The sequence below is a fragment of the Tamandua tetradactyla genome, chromosome 2 (assembly GCF_023851605.1).
Source record: "Tamandua tetradactyla isolate mTamTet1 chromosome 2, mTamTet1.pri, whole genome shotgun sequence".
Lineage (NCBI taxonomy): Eukaryota > Metazoa > Chordata > Mammalia > Pilosa > Myrmecophagidae > Tamandua > Tamandua tetradactyla.
In genome coordinates, this window is record NC_135328.1 from 207,649,349 (window position 1) to 207,665,563 (window position 16,215).

Sequence of the window (16,215 nt, forward strand, 5' to 3'; positions counted from 1 at the left end):
GTCTCATTTTCTACCAAGATGGCGGCTTGGGAGAACTCCAGAGGTACTGGACACAATGAGAAATGATTTGGTTTATTCCAAAACAGGACTTGGTTCCATTTCATTATAGGGGGAAGACATTTGGGATTGGTCCTATTATTGGATGTCACTTCCCAGGGGAGTGGCTGGGTGGTTTGGATGCTGCCTGCTTGAGATCCCTGCTCCTGAGTGACATAAAGTATAAGGAGACACAGCTACTTTCTGAGCCAGGCCTCCAGGAGGAAGGATTGACCATTCCTGGAATGTGGATAAAAACGGATTGATCTTAAGGAAGAGCTTTCTGGCTATGACAGTTACAAAAGCATGGAATGAGTTACCAAGGAACAATGTAGTCTTTCTTTTTGTCCAGAGCTTGAAGAGCCGAAAGGCTCCTGCAGTGGATGAAACCTTACTTGAACTTGATGGGCCACACACATGTGGGTGCCTGCTGCTACCAAAGAGTCTGTTTATCCCCAGTTATTAATGAATTCCTTTAAACCAAAGATATGAGCAACCTGGTCATGGGCCAGGACAGGCTTGATATTACTGGCCCTGGAGATGAGAACAAGCGAGCATCTGTCACAGAGGTAACATCCATGCAGGGATGGGTCCTAGCATCTTGCCAACCCAGCACCCCAGCTCCCTGGCTTCCTCTGTGTAGGGAGCAACTCAGGTTGACTCCTGAAGCAACAGCCCTTCCCTCAAGGAATGGGTTAAGGAAAGGTGGTCTCATGTGCCAGGTGGGGACCAGCAATTTGGTCCAAACTTTGTGGATTTGGTGCTGTGTCTCCCACCACAAGGGCCTTTTCCCAGCAGCTCTTCATAAAGGTGATCCAAGTGTAGATTATGATAACCATGATGGTGAAGATGAATATAATTTTGATAAATAGGTGAAGATGATGAGAAATTCCAAGGAAGGAGTAACTGGGGTCTTGAACCATCCCTCAAAGGTCCCAACTCCTAGACAATGAAGTTTGAGGGAGTCCGAGGAAGCCCTGGGAGTGGTCAAGGAAGGTGCTTTTTCCTTCTTCTCTGGAACTTTCGCCCAGGGGTACTTTCTTGAAAAGTGGTCACATCTGTCCCCCTACTCAGTCATGCTGGATTAGCAGAGGCCTCCTGGCTGAAAGCAAGTTAACATTAAAAGATGCCACTCTGGGTGCCACCACCAAAATGCCCGGGGTGGGTGGGTGGGTGGTCTAGGCTGTGGCACAGGCAATCCCTGTCTGGTCCAAGAACCCTCTTGCAAAGCTCTGTGGAAAGCTGCTCTCTGCACCCCCAGGAGTTGAAAGGGACTCACAGGAGGATGGAGGCCCTCTTCCTACAGGATCTGACGTGCACAGACTGGGGGCAGGGCTCTGCTGGAGGCTGAGGGAGAAATCGAAACTCCACAGGGGCATGAATTTGAAGTAATCCTTGACAACAAAGACTTACTGCCCACAGCAAAGGGACCCCAGTTAGAAACCCACCTTCCAAGTCTGCCTTGGGATTCTTCACTCATGTGTCCTCAAGACTTGATCCCCTCCCCACCCCATCTGATGCAGCTAAAGAAGACGCTGAAGGGTTCTGCAGGCCTTTACATGGGGTGGGCAAGGTTGGAACTTGGCCTGGTTTGGCTCCTTATACCTAGGGCCTGGCCAATGGCTGTCAAGTCCACCCCAAATGCTCCCTCCCCTGGGTTAAGCTACCGTCTTCCCAGTCTCCCTGCCTGGGCTAGAGCTCTGCCCTACACTGGCAGAAGTCTGTGGGTGGGGCCTGAGGTCCTCAGGATTCCTGGGTGGAGGCGAGAACACAGCCCAGCAAGCTCCCCTGGGGGTCCAGTGTCCAGAGGGGAAAAGCTGTGGTTCTGGCCTTGGGTAAGAGACCCAGCTCAGGGGCCACCCCCAGCACTTGTAGCTGCGAGTGGCCCTGTGAGCGTCACCTCCACCTCTGGCCAGGGCACCCACCTCAGAGTAGAGTCTGAAGGACACCAGGGACCTTGACTCAGGTACACTCTCTTCTGGGTGCCCAAGGTGCTCTATTCAGGGCAAGTTGCAGTATCGATGCCTGAAGTGACACAGTCTACAACAGGGCTAGACTGGGGAAGGACTGTAGCTCACTAGAAACCGTCCTGGGGTAATAGTGAGGGGGCAAAGGTGGTTTCAACTGAGTCATTCTGGATCCCTAACCACAGACAAATGAACAGACTGGCTGTGCATCTCCAAAGGGCTGGCAAAGAAAATGGAATGGGCCTCCTTTCTTGGCCTCCTGGGGGATGAGGGGACTGAGACTGGGAGGCTCAGGGATCAATAAGGGTTAAGTGGGGACTTGGACTAGGGCAAGTCACCCCAGGGGCCCTAGTAGGCCTGGCCAGTTTCCACAGGCAGGAGTCCCAGCACGGCAGAGTGTTCTCCAAGCTTCATGCGACGCTGTGTGGAGAGGCTCACGTTTTTGGCCAGGTAATCAACAGCAGCTGGGAAAAAAAAAAGAGAGAGAAACTCCTAGAAATTGAGGTTCTTTTTGCCTACTCTTCTATCTACCCCATATCCATCCACCCACACATCCATCAATCCCACACATCCATCCACCCATCCATCCATCCACCCATCCATCCATCCATCTATCCATCCATCCATCCACCCATCCATCCATCCACCCATCCATCCATCCATCCATCCACCCATCCATCCATCCATCCACCCATCTATCCATCCATCCATCCATCCATCCATCCATCCATCCATCCATCCACCCATCCATCCATCCATCCATCCATCCACCCATCCATCCACCCATCCATCCATCCACCCATCCATCCATCCATCCATCCATCCATCCATCCATCCATCCATCCATCCATCCATCCATCCACCCATCCATTCATTCATCCATCCATCTATCCAACCACCAATCCGCCCATCTAATCATTCATCCATATATCCATCCATCCACTGATACATTCATTCATCCATCCACCCATCCATTCATCCACCCATCCATCCATCCACCCATCCATCCATCCACCCATCCATCCATCCACCCATCCATCCATCCACCCATCCATCCATCCACCCACACATCCATCCACCCATCCATCCATCCACCCACACATCCATCCATCCATCCACCCACCCATCCATCCATCCATCCATCCATCCATCCACCCACACATCCATCCACCCATCCATCCATCCACCCATCCATCCACCCACACATCCATCAATCCCACACATCCATCCATCCACCCATCCATCCATCCACCCATCCATCCATCCATCCATCCATCCATCCATCCATCCATCCATCCACCCACACATCCATCCATCCACCCATCCATCCATCCACCCACACATCCATCCACCCATCCATCCATCCACCCATCCATCCATCCACCCATCTATCCATCCATCCATCCATCCATCCACCCATCCATCCACCCATCCATCCATCCACCCATCCATCCATCCACCCATCCATTCATTCTTCCATCCATCTATCGAACCACCAATCCGCCCATCTAATCATTCATCCATACATCCATCCATCCACTGATACATTCATTCATCCGTCCATCCATCTCATCATGAAGCATTCTCTCACCTTCTATCCAATCATTCAGCAAATATTTACTAACCACATTGGCCTAGATTTCTGGTGGGTTTTGTAGAGAACTACTGAAGGGTAGCCACATTGATGGGGGATGAATTGGTCCTCCCTTCCAAAAATCTGTCTAATGTAGAGATCTGATGAGTCCTGCTGAGCCCAAGTAAGAGTCCAGTGAGTCCTGCTGAGCCCTTTTGCTTTCTCTGGACTCTGAGCCCAGCTCATGGAAGAGGCAAAGCAGGATCCCTTGCTGAGCAATTAACAGCACTAAAATATATATCTGAATGTGATTAAAAGGGGGAATGTGAGGCTGTACATATGGCAACAGAACAAATTTTTTTTTTAATCCACAGAACTACACTACACAAACAGTGGATCCTAAGTTAAAGCATGGGTTTAAATTAATAGCACAGTTATAAAAATATGCTATCATAAATTCTAACAACTGTCCCACACCAATGCAAGGTGTTGGTGGTGGGATGGTATATGGGAATCTTGTGTTCATTCATCTGTAAACTCACAACTTTTCTAATAAAATAAAAAAAATAATAATAATAAAGATCCCTTATTGCAAGTGTCAAAGCAGCTTTTTCAGGTGAGCTGAGGGGTCCAAGAAGGAGTTGGCTCTAGGACCCTAAAAGGCAGAGAATTGAGGCCTACAGCCCTCATCAGTTCTACTCACCCAGAGGAGAGAGGGATGAGTGTATCCGAGGGTGTCTGCTCATGTGAGTGGCATGTACTTGTGTGTGTGTACTTGTGTGTGTGTGTTCGTGTGAACAGCAGAAACAAGAATATCCATGTGGTAGTAATGAGCAAATACATGAATGTTCACACGTAAATGATATCTGCACACTCACATAAGCAGACATGTGTGAGTAGTGTGCATCTGTGAGTAGAAAAGCACTGGGAATTCTGAGCATGTACAGGTACTGTACAGGTGAATTCTTACATGAACAAGGTGTGTGCATGCACCTGTATATGTCTGTGTGCAGGTGTGACCAATGGCATGTGTGTGTACATGTGTCCTGCCCTGGGTCCTGTGTTATTGTGCCTGTCTGAGGCTACAGCAGAAATCACTGCTGACCAACTGATTAGATTGGCACAAGACCTCCCAAGGCATAGAGATGCCATTCCCCAAGGTAAGATTCACAGCTGTGGCCAATCCAATCCCCTAGGGTCCCTGGGATCCAGAGGCAAGAGGAAGATGGAAAGGAGCACTGGACTGGGAATCACAAGACTTGGTCCAGCCTGAGCTCTGTCATCCACTCACTCAGTGACCCTGGGACATGCTACATACTTTCTCAAGGTTGGAGGGACCTGACTATGGCAGGTGGGTGGAACCAAGAGGTGAGGGCATGGCCAGACAATGAGTCCCAGGGAGGAGAGGTGTCAGGACTAATAACTGAGCCAAAGGAGGCGGTATTGCCTAGTGGTTCAAATGGCCTGTGTTCAAATCCTGCCTCTGCCATTTATTAGCTGTGTGGTTTGGGGCACAACCTCACCTCTCCAAGCCTGTAAAATGGGATAATAATAGCATCTAACTTAAAGAGTTGATGTTAGGATTAAATGAGATAATACATGTAAAGGGTTAAAAACATGCCTGGCACAATAAACATGGGTTAAAAAGTAACAGGATCCTAAAATTAAAAAAAAAAAAAAAAAGCAACAGGATCCTGGAACTGAGATTTAGTAAGCAAGTGTGACTCTCCACGTGTCTGAGGGGAAAAGAACAGCCAAAGACGAGGTTTGGGAGTCCCAGCTCCTTCCTGTTTGGGAAAATCACTTTGCCTCTCTAGGCCTGTTTCCTTGTCTATAAAACAGGGAGAACAAATTCTAGCTACCCCAAGTGTTATGAGGCTCAAACGAAACAATGCATGCTTTCAGATGCTGGGTACAGATGACTCAAGTCCAGTCCAGTCCAGTCCCCCAGCTTCCTGAAGGATGTGCAAATGCTCTGGGGTCTCTTAGGGGTATCTGGACTTTTTGCCTTTCAACTTGCCAGGCTCCAATCTGGGTGATGAGACCAAATGGATGCCTGTCTAGGGCCTGAGCTGAGCCCTGGGGTGCTGCCAGTCTCCCTCCGAGGTCTCTGCCTGGTGGAGCAATGGTCACTGTGGCCAGTCCCTGCCTTGCCCTGGGTCTGCCCCTTATGCTGCAGGGGGTCTGGGCACCATCCATCTCTGATCTAGGAAGGACCTATACCCCTCTCTGCTACTCTGAGCCAGGGTTCCCCTGACCAACTTGAGGATCACCGCCTCCAGAAAGCTACCTTCTCAGAGCAACAGCAGCTGAATGTTCTCAGAAATGGCATAGCAGGAGGAGAAAGTAACACTGGCTGGGCTTTCTCTCTGTCCGCCCTATTCTGACCTCTTCAGGTGCATGATCTCATTTCATTCTCACAATACTCGATTGAGCTTTGCATATTTTACAGATGAAGAAACTGAGGTTCACGTGACTATGTAAAGTGAAAGGTCACCTGGCTCATTAGTTACAGAGCCAGGCATCAAGACCCAGCATCTAAGGCCAGCAAATCACCACCCCTGAGATGCCTCGACCCGCAGTCTCCCCATTGAAAGCCCCGTGTAGGCTGAGGCCGAGGCCCCTACACCCCAAAGCATGGCTTCCTCCCCTTTTCTCCTCCAGGAAATGTCAGTGACTCATCCAAGGGCACACAGCCAGCATGTGGAAAGCCACTGAGTCAGGTCACAGGAGGCTGCTCTCCGCCCCTAATTACCACCACATCCACCTCTTCAGCGACTGCTGCAGGTACGAATGAGAGCTCTGACTTTGAAGACAATGGTGAAAATGACAAAATGAGACCCTTCATCTATTGCACACTGACTATGCGCTTGGTGGACCCAATCTCACATAAGTCTTTCAACAGCTTTAGGTGCTTATTCTTGCTATTTTACAGTTGTGGAAACTGAGGCACAGAAAGATTGATTGCCCAGAGTCATGCCCAGCATGCGAGATGGTGGAGCCCCAATCTGTCCCACGTGGGCCTCTAGCCCCTCCGAACGTCTCCTCCTCCTCCTCCTTAGTCTTTCCCAGTTACCAGCCCTTGGCCCAGAGCAAGTAGGAGATGACCCAGGCCCTGGCCAGGTGGCCAAGGAAACGCCGAGAAGCCAAACCTTATTGACAACCCAACCAACTTCAAGGCTGCCCGCTGGGGCTGCAGAGTCCGCCCTTCCCCGGGGCTGAGCCGAGGGGTGGGTGAGGGCAGGGCTCTGGCATTTCTCATTATGGCCTCTGTCATCAGTCCACCCTGTCTCTCTGTCTCTCTGTGCCTCCCCTCTTCTGCCTTGCGCCCACGCCTGGGCCCTAAACGTCTCAAATTAGATTAATCGGGAGCTGGCAGGGACACGGCAGTGGTGCCAACCAGTAAACAAATCTCAGCCGTCAGCGCCTCGTCAGCCCGCGGCCCCAGGGAGGACCCTTCCAGACACAAACTCTTATTAGACTTGTCAGATCTATTAAAATTCTTTTCACACTTCTGCGTTCTATCAGCCCCATCATTAGCACGGCCCCGGCCTCTGGGAACACCAGGGTCATAGCAATCTGCCGGGTGCCCCATTCCTGCCCCCCCCAGCCCCACCCCCTCCAGGGACGAGGTGAGACGGACAGATGGATAGACAGTGGCTGGGTGCCTGAAAGGGAGACACGAAGGTCCTGGTGAAGAGGAGAGGCGCAGGGGAGGGAGGTGGGTTCGGCTGCTGAAGAGTTGGGCCTGGGTGCAGGCTCCAGGCGGGGGGTTTCTGGGGGTGAGGCTGTAGGTGTGAGCAGGTGCACATCCACATGTGGCCTCTCTGGCACCCCATTCCCTCATCTGTCGGATGGGAATGACTATGCACACCCTATGGAGTGACCGTGGTGGCGAAACGCCTGATCCATAGTAGATGCTCAATAAATGGGCATTTCTCCTTCCTTCAGACACGTGCATTTCGCATATTTATATTTTCAAGCCAGGTATAGACATGCTTTCCCAACACCACATAACAATAAATCTCTGTGCAAGGGCCACTACCCACATATAAGAACACACAGGTGTGTGTCCTTACTGAGTCTGTGGTTTGAGTTAGGTGACCCTGAGTTCACTGTTCACCTACTAGGTGACCTTGGAAAAGTTATTGAATCTCTCTGAGCCTTAGTTTTTGCAACTATATGGGAACAAATAATACCGACCTTGGGTGGGGTTTTAAGAATTGCACGCAATGAGGAAGGAGCATTGCGCTGATGCCCAGGCCACAGGGAAGCTTTGTTAGGGGTGTCTCGAGTGGACTGTGAGTATGTGAGTGGATGGATGAAAGTGGATGCCAGCCGGCCTAGGAATATGCATTCAGGATACATGGGCTGGGAGGACTCAGTGGAGGGGTAGCCAGTTGCCCATGGTCAGGGTGCAGGTGGCCAGTGGGAACACGATGTGTCCCTGGGCTATTCCAGAATGACGCAGGCAAGGAAGGTGAACCATGGAAGAACTCTGAGGTCACTGAGTCAAGTCCCTGGCCCCATTTCACAGATGGGAAGACTGAGACTCAGAGAGGCAGGGCGACTTGCCCACACTGACTGGTGGCGGAGGAGCAGACTTATTCTCCGGCCCTGCCTGGCGCAGCCCCGGAGCCTCTATGAGATGGGAAACCGCTGGCTGGGGCTGGAGAATGCGGCCCAGCAGGAGCCCTAAGCTGTCCCAGGAGGAGCCAGGAAGGAGCCAGGGAAGCAGGGGTGGAGCTGGTGGGAGAGGGAGAAGGAAGTGAGGGAGAGAGGGAGGAACAGGGAAGGGAAGGATGGAGGGAGGGGGAGGGGAGGGGGAAATCGCTCTGGTCCCAGCTTTTCCCCAGCAAAGGGGAACAAATGCTCCTTTCTCGCCTCCTGGGCCCCTTCCCTTTTGATCCCCCCTCCCCTGCCGACCCTCATGCTGGCTTTGGGGTTAATTTTATTTCCTACTTGGGCAGGAGTCCCGGGAGCAGGGCACGGGGCTCCGGGTGTGACTAACGCCTGCCCCAGGCCGGGGGCTGCTGCTGCCGCTGGAGCCACTCAGAAATCTTTATCAAGAGCATGTGTTCAGCTCCACGCCCAGGAACATGGGCTGGGTCAGGGGGTCACTGGGCTTTGCAGGAAACACCTCTACACACTTGGACGCACCCCACATTCAAACGTGCATGCACACGTATGTTATATACATCCACACACTTGCTTCCCGTGCATGCTTATTCACACAGTTATAAACAGATATACCATATGTACACACCACCACACCCAGTACAAACCACGCACACACTCAGACATGCACACACCCATATTTACACATTGTGTATATGTTGTGCATGTCTGCATATACACGTGCACCTAACCATACACAATCACATGCAAAGACACTCAAACGTAGTGCAGGCCCAAGTGCATGTCTGTACACATGTACGTATGGCCACATATCCACACACTCACTCATATCTATTCACATGCACATATGTTTATCAGATATGTCCCCAGAGTTAGGGATGCACAGCACATATGCCAAATGCATGATCATATACATTGACACACTCAACCAAATCCATATGCCTGAGTGCATGGCTAAACATGCTTGCATGTGCTGCAATGACATATACATATGTGCTCAAACATGTGTGCCTGTGTGTTTACATGCAAATCTGTGTGCATTTTCATGCATAGGATATGCTCGTTTAAACTCACCTAGAGATTAGCCATATGCACTTATACTAATGTAGCCCCACACACACTTGCCCGCTTGCACACAGACTCACCTGAACACAAAGATGAATGCATTAATTCATGGATGCTGAAATACTCAGACACATCACTCACACACAAATCATAATATATTCATGACACATGTATCCACACTCTCATGTATACTCACAGGCACATACACATATGCAACCACACATGCAGGGAAAGGGGTCAGGAACACAGCTGGGAAGTGCAGACCAACACAGCTGGCCCTCATTTAGCCGTGGCGGCCAAGGCCTGGAGAAGAGGCCTGGGCTGGAGGGGGGGTGAGGAAGCCGAGCCCAGTGGGGCCAGGCCAGGGCAGCGGCTCGGGGAGAGGATGCCCCCAGGCATGGAGGTCTTGCCCTCTCGCCCCACGCCCCTCTGATTAGTTTGACACCCGCAGGTGAGGCCTTTGCCAGGAGGTGGGGCAGGAGGGGAGCTGGGCCGCCCGCTGAGTGACCTTCCATTCCCTGCCCCAGCCTGCCCTGCTGCTGGCCTCATCAGCAGCCGGCCGGAAGCTATAGCCGGTGCCTGGCTTTTCCAGCTGTGGGTTCACCATCTGCGTCTTAAGGCGAGCTGTCAAGGGGACAGTGGCTGGAGTGGGCATGAAGACCAGCTAAGAGTTTGGAAAAACCAAGTCTGAGCGGGACCGAGGGAGAAGAGAAGGCTTAAAACACAGCTTCCCCCACTCCCTGGGGCAGAAAGAGGCAGGCTCTCCAAGGTTGAGCTGTCCAAAACAGCAGCTGCTGGCCACACTTGAAATGTGGCTAGAGCCACCAGGGAACTGAAGTTTGAAACTTTATTTAATCTCATCTAATCTAAATACTCAGTTATTATCAAGTTAATAACTGATACTTGATCTACTGATTTAGTTTTTGGAAAACTTAAGTGTGCTTGGGACAATTTGGGTGTGTGAATGTACTTTACAACTGCCTAATTTATGAAATTTAAATAGAGACCAAATATTTCCAGGGAAAATTTAGTGCCCAAATTAGAATGTGCCATACTGTAAAATACACAAGGGATTTCAAAGACACCATATGAAAAAAAAAAGTAAAACAATTCAGTCATTTTTTAGATGGTTTACATGTTGAAATGATCAGATTTGGAGTAGATTGGGCTAAATAAAATGCTATTCAAAATAATTTCACTTTTTCATTTTTACGTTATAAAACGTGGCTACTGGACAATGTTAAGTTATATGCGTCTTGTATTGTATTTCTCCGGGACAGAGCTACTCTCAGGACCTGGGGTTTAAGGCTCGGCTCAGTCAGTTAAGGTCAATTGCTCCTCTTTTCTGTGCCTCAATTTCCCAACCTGTGAAATGGGCAGCCCCACCCCACCCCCACCTTGCAGCTCTCCATGAATGAGCAGGAGGCCTGCGGGGCAGGGACCACGGAGGGAGGGGGTCACACCCAGGTCAGCAGACACTCACTCTGGCCATACTGCCCATACTGGTAGCCAGCCACAGGGTCCACGCTGTAGCCGGTGGTGCTGTAGGTGGGTGGGCAGTAGGACTGGGAGGTGGGCAGGCTGTCTCCCGGCTTGATGGAGTCGGCCCGCTGGCTGCAGCTAGCAGAGATGGAGGTGGCCGAGTCGAGGCCGCCGTGCAGCGGGGAGATGGAGAAGTCGGCCTGCGGCTGCGGTGGCACTGCGCTAGGGCTGCTCAGGATGCTCATCACCTATGGAAAGGAGACAATCAGCACCGAGCCCTGTGGGCAGGGCCAGGAGGCTCGGGGGACAGACCCTGCAGGCACAGGCACTTGCGGGGACAAGGCCAGGCTGGAGTGGCTTCCTGGTCCTCAGCTTACCTCTTTTGCTGGCCTTTAGTACCTGGTTAAATCCTGGCCCTGGGAGCTCTAGGGGCAGGGCAGGAAGGGTCCCATTCACCTCCATATCCCCAGGGCCAGACTCTAAGAGGCACCCAGGGCCTGTCTGCAGAAGGAAGGAATGAATGGACAAATGTATGAATGGATGAGCTAATTAGCAAATGGTGTCTCCCCCTTTGGGCTGGGAGTCCCTCTAAGACAGGCCAACCCCATCAGACTGGGGCTGCCCCCATCTTCAAACACCAAGGTTAAAACAAGACTCAGGCTTCACTCCTGTCATGGTCAGGTTCATGTGTCAACTTGGCCAGGTGGTGGTGCCTCGTTGTCTGGTTGGGCAAGTGGTGGCCTATCTGTTGTTATGAGAACATTTCATAGAATTAAATCATGATCACATCAGCTGTATCCACAGCTGATTGCATTTGCAGTCAGCTAAGGGGCGTGTCTTCTGCAATGAGTGACGCTAATCACCGGAAGGCTTTCAAGGAGGATGCAGAAGAGACAATCACTCTTTCTGCTTCAGCCAGTCAGCTTCTCCTGAGAGTTAGTTGAGGACCTTCATTGGAGCTGCCAGCTCAAAGCCTGCCCTACAGAGCTTGGACTCTATATCCCCACGGTTACACGAGACACTTTAATATATTTTATATTAACAGATATCTCCTGCTGATTCTGTTCCTCCAGAGAACCCTAGCTAATACAGTTCCCCTTTCAGGACTAGGCTTGCTACATTCGAGATGTACTTTGAGCCTCTTGCTCCTACAACCCCAAAGTACACACCCCTGCTCTCACCTCCCAGGGACCTCCCTTAGTTTCTGCCAGCTCCCAGGTGCCCGTCACCATCACCTACTTCCCACTTCGGCCTGGTTCAGCAGATAGGAACTCGTCTTCAGTGCTGTCGACTTGACTGGTACAGTGAGTCTTGCCTCTGGAAACTACTTAAAGAACCTCTGTTGGTTCCTTGGTGTTCACTTATTCATTCATCAAACCCACATTGATGGTGACTTTGGCCCCCTGGGACTTCAGAAGAGAAAGAGCCATGGTCTCTGATCTTGGGTTGGGGGTGCCCTGTCTGGTGGGGAGGCAGCAGGTAACTGATCATCGAGACACAGAGCGATGATTGGCATGCTAGAAGCAGCTACGGTGTTACAGGAGCCCAGCCGGAGGGCACCCAACAAGCCTGGTGGTCAGGAAAGTTTCTGGAGAATGTGGTATCTGCTATCCAGCTATAGGAGGGAGAGCAGGGGATGATGGTTCAGGTAGCAGGAGTCCCTGGAGTGTGAGAGAGCGGCAGGTCGCTGGTTAGCGCAAGGAGAGGAAGGGAGGCGCAGGAGGGAGAGGTAAGTTGGGAGTGCCCTTGTAGACCTGACCTGCTGGGTCCAGGACCCTGGTGACTTCCTGATGATGGGAGGGTGGCTTCCAATGCCATTGGGACCAGCTTTGCTGATAATCAACTCAGCATCATGCTACAGAATTCCACTGTAGCTGAGACACAGAGTTGTGTTCTTTGATTGCCCCACCTGCCTCCTGGGCTGTAGGCATTTGAGCAATTATCTTTTTATCAACTGGTCACCTTCTGAATATTTTTATCTTCCCACTTTTTACTTATCCCTGCCATAAGCATGGTGGAATCCTCGGGCCAGAGTCAGACATGGAGTTCTGCTATTTATTAGGTGGATAAGTTTGGGGGTGTTTCTTAACTTCTCTGAGTCCCAGTCCTGGGGAAAAGAGATGATGCTCATTCCCAAACTGGAGGGTGGCTGGGGAATTAGGGGAGTGCTCAGGAAATAGTACACAACTCCTCCAATCCTCCCCCTCCCCCTCCTCTTAGCAGATACTCACGTGACTCTCCCAAGCCAGAGCCCTGCAGAGATGCATGGGCCAGAGGCCACAGAGGGCCACAGAGGGCCACAGAGGGCCAAGGCTTCCCCAGGTCTCACTGCAGATCTATGAGTGAGCAGAATCCAGAGCCAATTCACCCGCACCCCAGGCACCTGTTGAATTTCAAGACTGACTCTCAGCTCTTGGGAGTCCCCTGACTCTCAGGGATCTGGCAGCAGTTCAGTTGTGTCTTCCAAATGGGTATTTTCAAGTCCTAACCCCTAGTACCTGAGAATGTGACTTGTTTGGGAGAGGGTCACTGAAGATGGAATTGGTTAAGATAAGACTGAAGTGGCTTAGAGTGGGCCCTGATCTGATGTGGCTGGTGTCCTAACAAGAGGGCATTGGACCTAGAGACAGACCCCAGGGAGAAGGCCATGGCTGCAGAGAGTGGAGGGGTGCAGCTGCTAGGACTGCCAGCAAATGCCAGAAGCTGGAAGAGTCCAGGAAGTGTCCGCCCCACCACATCTCCCTGCTGAAACCTTGACTTTGAATTTTTAGCCTCCAGAACTGAGACAAGACATTTCAGTTGTTATAAGCCACAGAGTATGTGGCACTTAGTCACACAGCTCTAGGAAGTTAAGACAACAATCTGACCAGGCAGAGGTTCTGGGACCAGCAGAAGTTTGTTTACTGGGCAACTGCTGGGGTGGTGGTGGGGGTGGCTGGGGGGGTCCCTCCCACTGGGGGGCCTCAGCTTCTGAGGGCTCCCAGCCGGCTCTTCTGGAATGCCATGAGAAGAACCTCCCCCAGTCCTTCCCAGGCTGCTCTCAGGCACACTCAGCCCTGGGGAGTCACCATCCCCCTACCCTTTCCCTCCCCCACCCCTTTCCAGAGCCAGAGTCAAGGGCACTGGGCCTGCTGGGGCTGCCGACTGGCTGGTCTTGTTTTCCACTGCAGCTAGTGGGAGTCAGGTGAGACTTCATGGTGTAGCAACCCCATCAGGATGGCAAAGGATACATGGGAACGGGTTTGGCGGGGAGGAGAGAGAAAATCTACAAGGAGGTAAGAGACTGTGCTGAATGACATTGGAACTGCTTTGAACAACAGTGTTGTTTTTAGGGAGCTGAGTGACGTCTCCCAAGCTCCCTCTGTGTTGAACGCTGCTCGGAGGCCTTTGTCTTGGTAGGGTCACCAGAACGGGTGCAGGGGTGGGGATGGGCTGGTGGGCATGGGGTGGGGATGGAGGAAGTCTTGAAGAGGACGGTGGATGAGGGCCTGATGCTACTAAGCAGGGCTTGGTGCTTCCCAACTGTCGAGAGGGGGAGGGGTCTCCGGTGGGGGAGGGGGGCTTGATGCAGCTCTGTGGGTTGGGAAACCCAAATTCTTTCCAAGTGGGGCTACCTTTGGGGTGAACCAGGTGCCTGTCAGGTTTCCAGTTGAGACCTCAACCTTTTATCCAAATGAAGAAAATCATCAGCATCCCATTCCCCACACCACAAGAACACTAATCCTGCTCCTTCTCAAATGAGGCTTGTATCTTAAGAGATTTAGAGGCTCAGGGAAAGCACATAGGCCTCATTTCTCTTCCTACAGGACAAACTGGGGGGGGGGGGCAGGTAGGGAGATGCTTGGAAGGGTTTGTTAGTTCTAGTGAGACCCCAGTTTGCTCACTTCTTCCTGTTCATCACCAAGATGCCAAGCCAAGAAAGGATGATGGGAGGAGAAGAATTGGGGGGATGGGTGTTACAGAGAGGAAGAGGGTGCTTGGGATTGGGCTAGGAGCTGTGCATAGATCCACCACTCCCTCTGAAGGACAGAGACCTACATAGAACCAGTGGGAAATCTGACCACATCACTCAAGAGTTTTCAGTAAATTCTCGTGATCTGATCTCCAACTACTCGTCCAAACTCCTTCCACCCCTTTCCCACCTCACATTTTATGTCCCACCAATACCAGGGTATTGTTTCCTAAAGACATCCCTTATTTGTACATTTATTCATTCAACAAACATTTCTAAGAGTGCTCACTCTGTGCCAGGCTGGCGGTGTGGCCGGACTGTGAGCTCTCTGAGGGCAGGATGGAGCTGTGTATGACCCACCTTTGCAGCCCCACGACCTCCATTGTGACTACTACGTACTATGAACTCAGAAAAGCCTTGTTGAACTCATGCATATTTGTTTGACAAAAATTTATTGAGCACCTACTACGTGCCAAACACCACATGCTATTGCGGATACAATGATGAACAGTTCCAACTCCATGCCCTCCTGGAACTATCAGTCTAGTAAAAGAAGTTGATAATAAGCAAGTGAACAAATGAATAATTTCTGATACTGAGAAGTGCCATGAAGATAAAAAGGCAGATCTGTAGAGTCATCAAGGAAGACTTCCCTGAAGAGGTGGAGGATATCCAGCAAGACCAAAAAGAATGAGTCTTGGGAAATCGTGGCAGAAGCATTCTCGGGGCAGGGAAACCAGCAAGTACAAAGGCCCTGAGGTGGGAACTCACCCAGCAGGTTTAAGAAAGAGGAAGAGGGCGGGCCACAGTGGCTCAACAGGCAAGAATGTTCACCTGCTATGCCAGAGGACCCGGGTTCGATTCCCGGTGCCTGCCCATGTTGAAAATAATAATAATAAAAAAAGAAAAAAAAAAAAAAAGAGGAAGAAGCCAAGTTGAGAATTAAAATTCCTGGAGCTGCAGGACCTTCTGGAGTCCTCTGTTGGGAGGCATGGTGGTACCCAGTGACTCAAGAGGCCTTGGACCCTGGGCCATGGACAAGATGGGTCAGAAATAGCTCAGGCCCTGGGAGTGTTTACTGTAATGGGATTTGCCCTGGAGCATCAAATCAAATCCATATCTGGGGTAGGTGTGAACAGGGGATGTGTGCAGCACTCTCTCCCAGGGTAGCTGGAGGCCTGTGGATGAAAAGAACTCCATTTCATCCAATCCCCTGTCTCCAAGCAGGGCAGCTTTCATGCAAACAGGACAGGACACAACTGAAGAGAGGCAGGAGGGATTATACATTGGCCATTTCAGTGAATCCTCATACAAATGGGCTATTCTTACCTCCATGCTGGAAATGGGGGAACCGAATGCACAGGGAAGTGGAAAGGCTCTTATGAGGCAGAGCTGGGATTTGAACCCAGGTCTCCAGAGCCCTAGCCGTGCTCCTTTCCCCAGAGCAAATGAACGTGGGATAAGCAGGAGAGTGTGGAGGGAGAGGCCTCTGCAACCCCCAT

The 16,215-nt window shown here is 51.3% G+C and overlaps 1 protein-coding gene across 2 annotated transcripts in view; it reads right to left on the reverse strand.

The window, feature by feature from the left end:
• Nucleotides 1–2,351: 2,351 nt before the first annotated feature.
• PAX7 (paired box 7) overlaps nt 2,352–16,215 on the reverse strand; it is a 103,170-nt gene continuing 89,306 nt past the window's right edge. For both annotated transcript variants that reach the window (XM_077137982.1, XM_077137981.1), the window contains exons 8-9: nt 10,763–11,009; nt 2,352–2,467 (exon numbers count right to left, since the gene is read on the reverse strand). In XM_077137982.1, coding sequence (XP_076994097.1) covers nt 2,352–2,467; nt 10,763–11,009 — 363 coding nt within the window. The remainder of the gene's footprint in view (nt 2,468–10,762; nt 11,010–16,215) is intronic.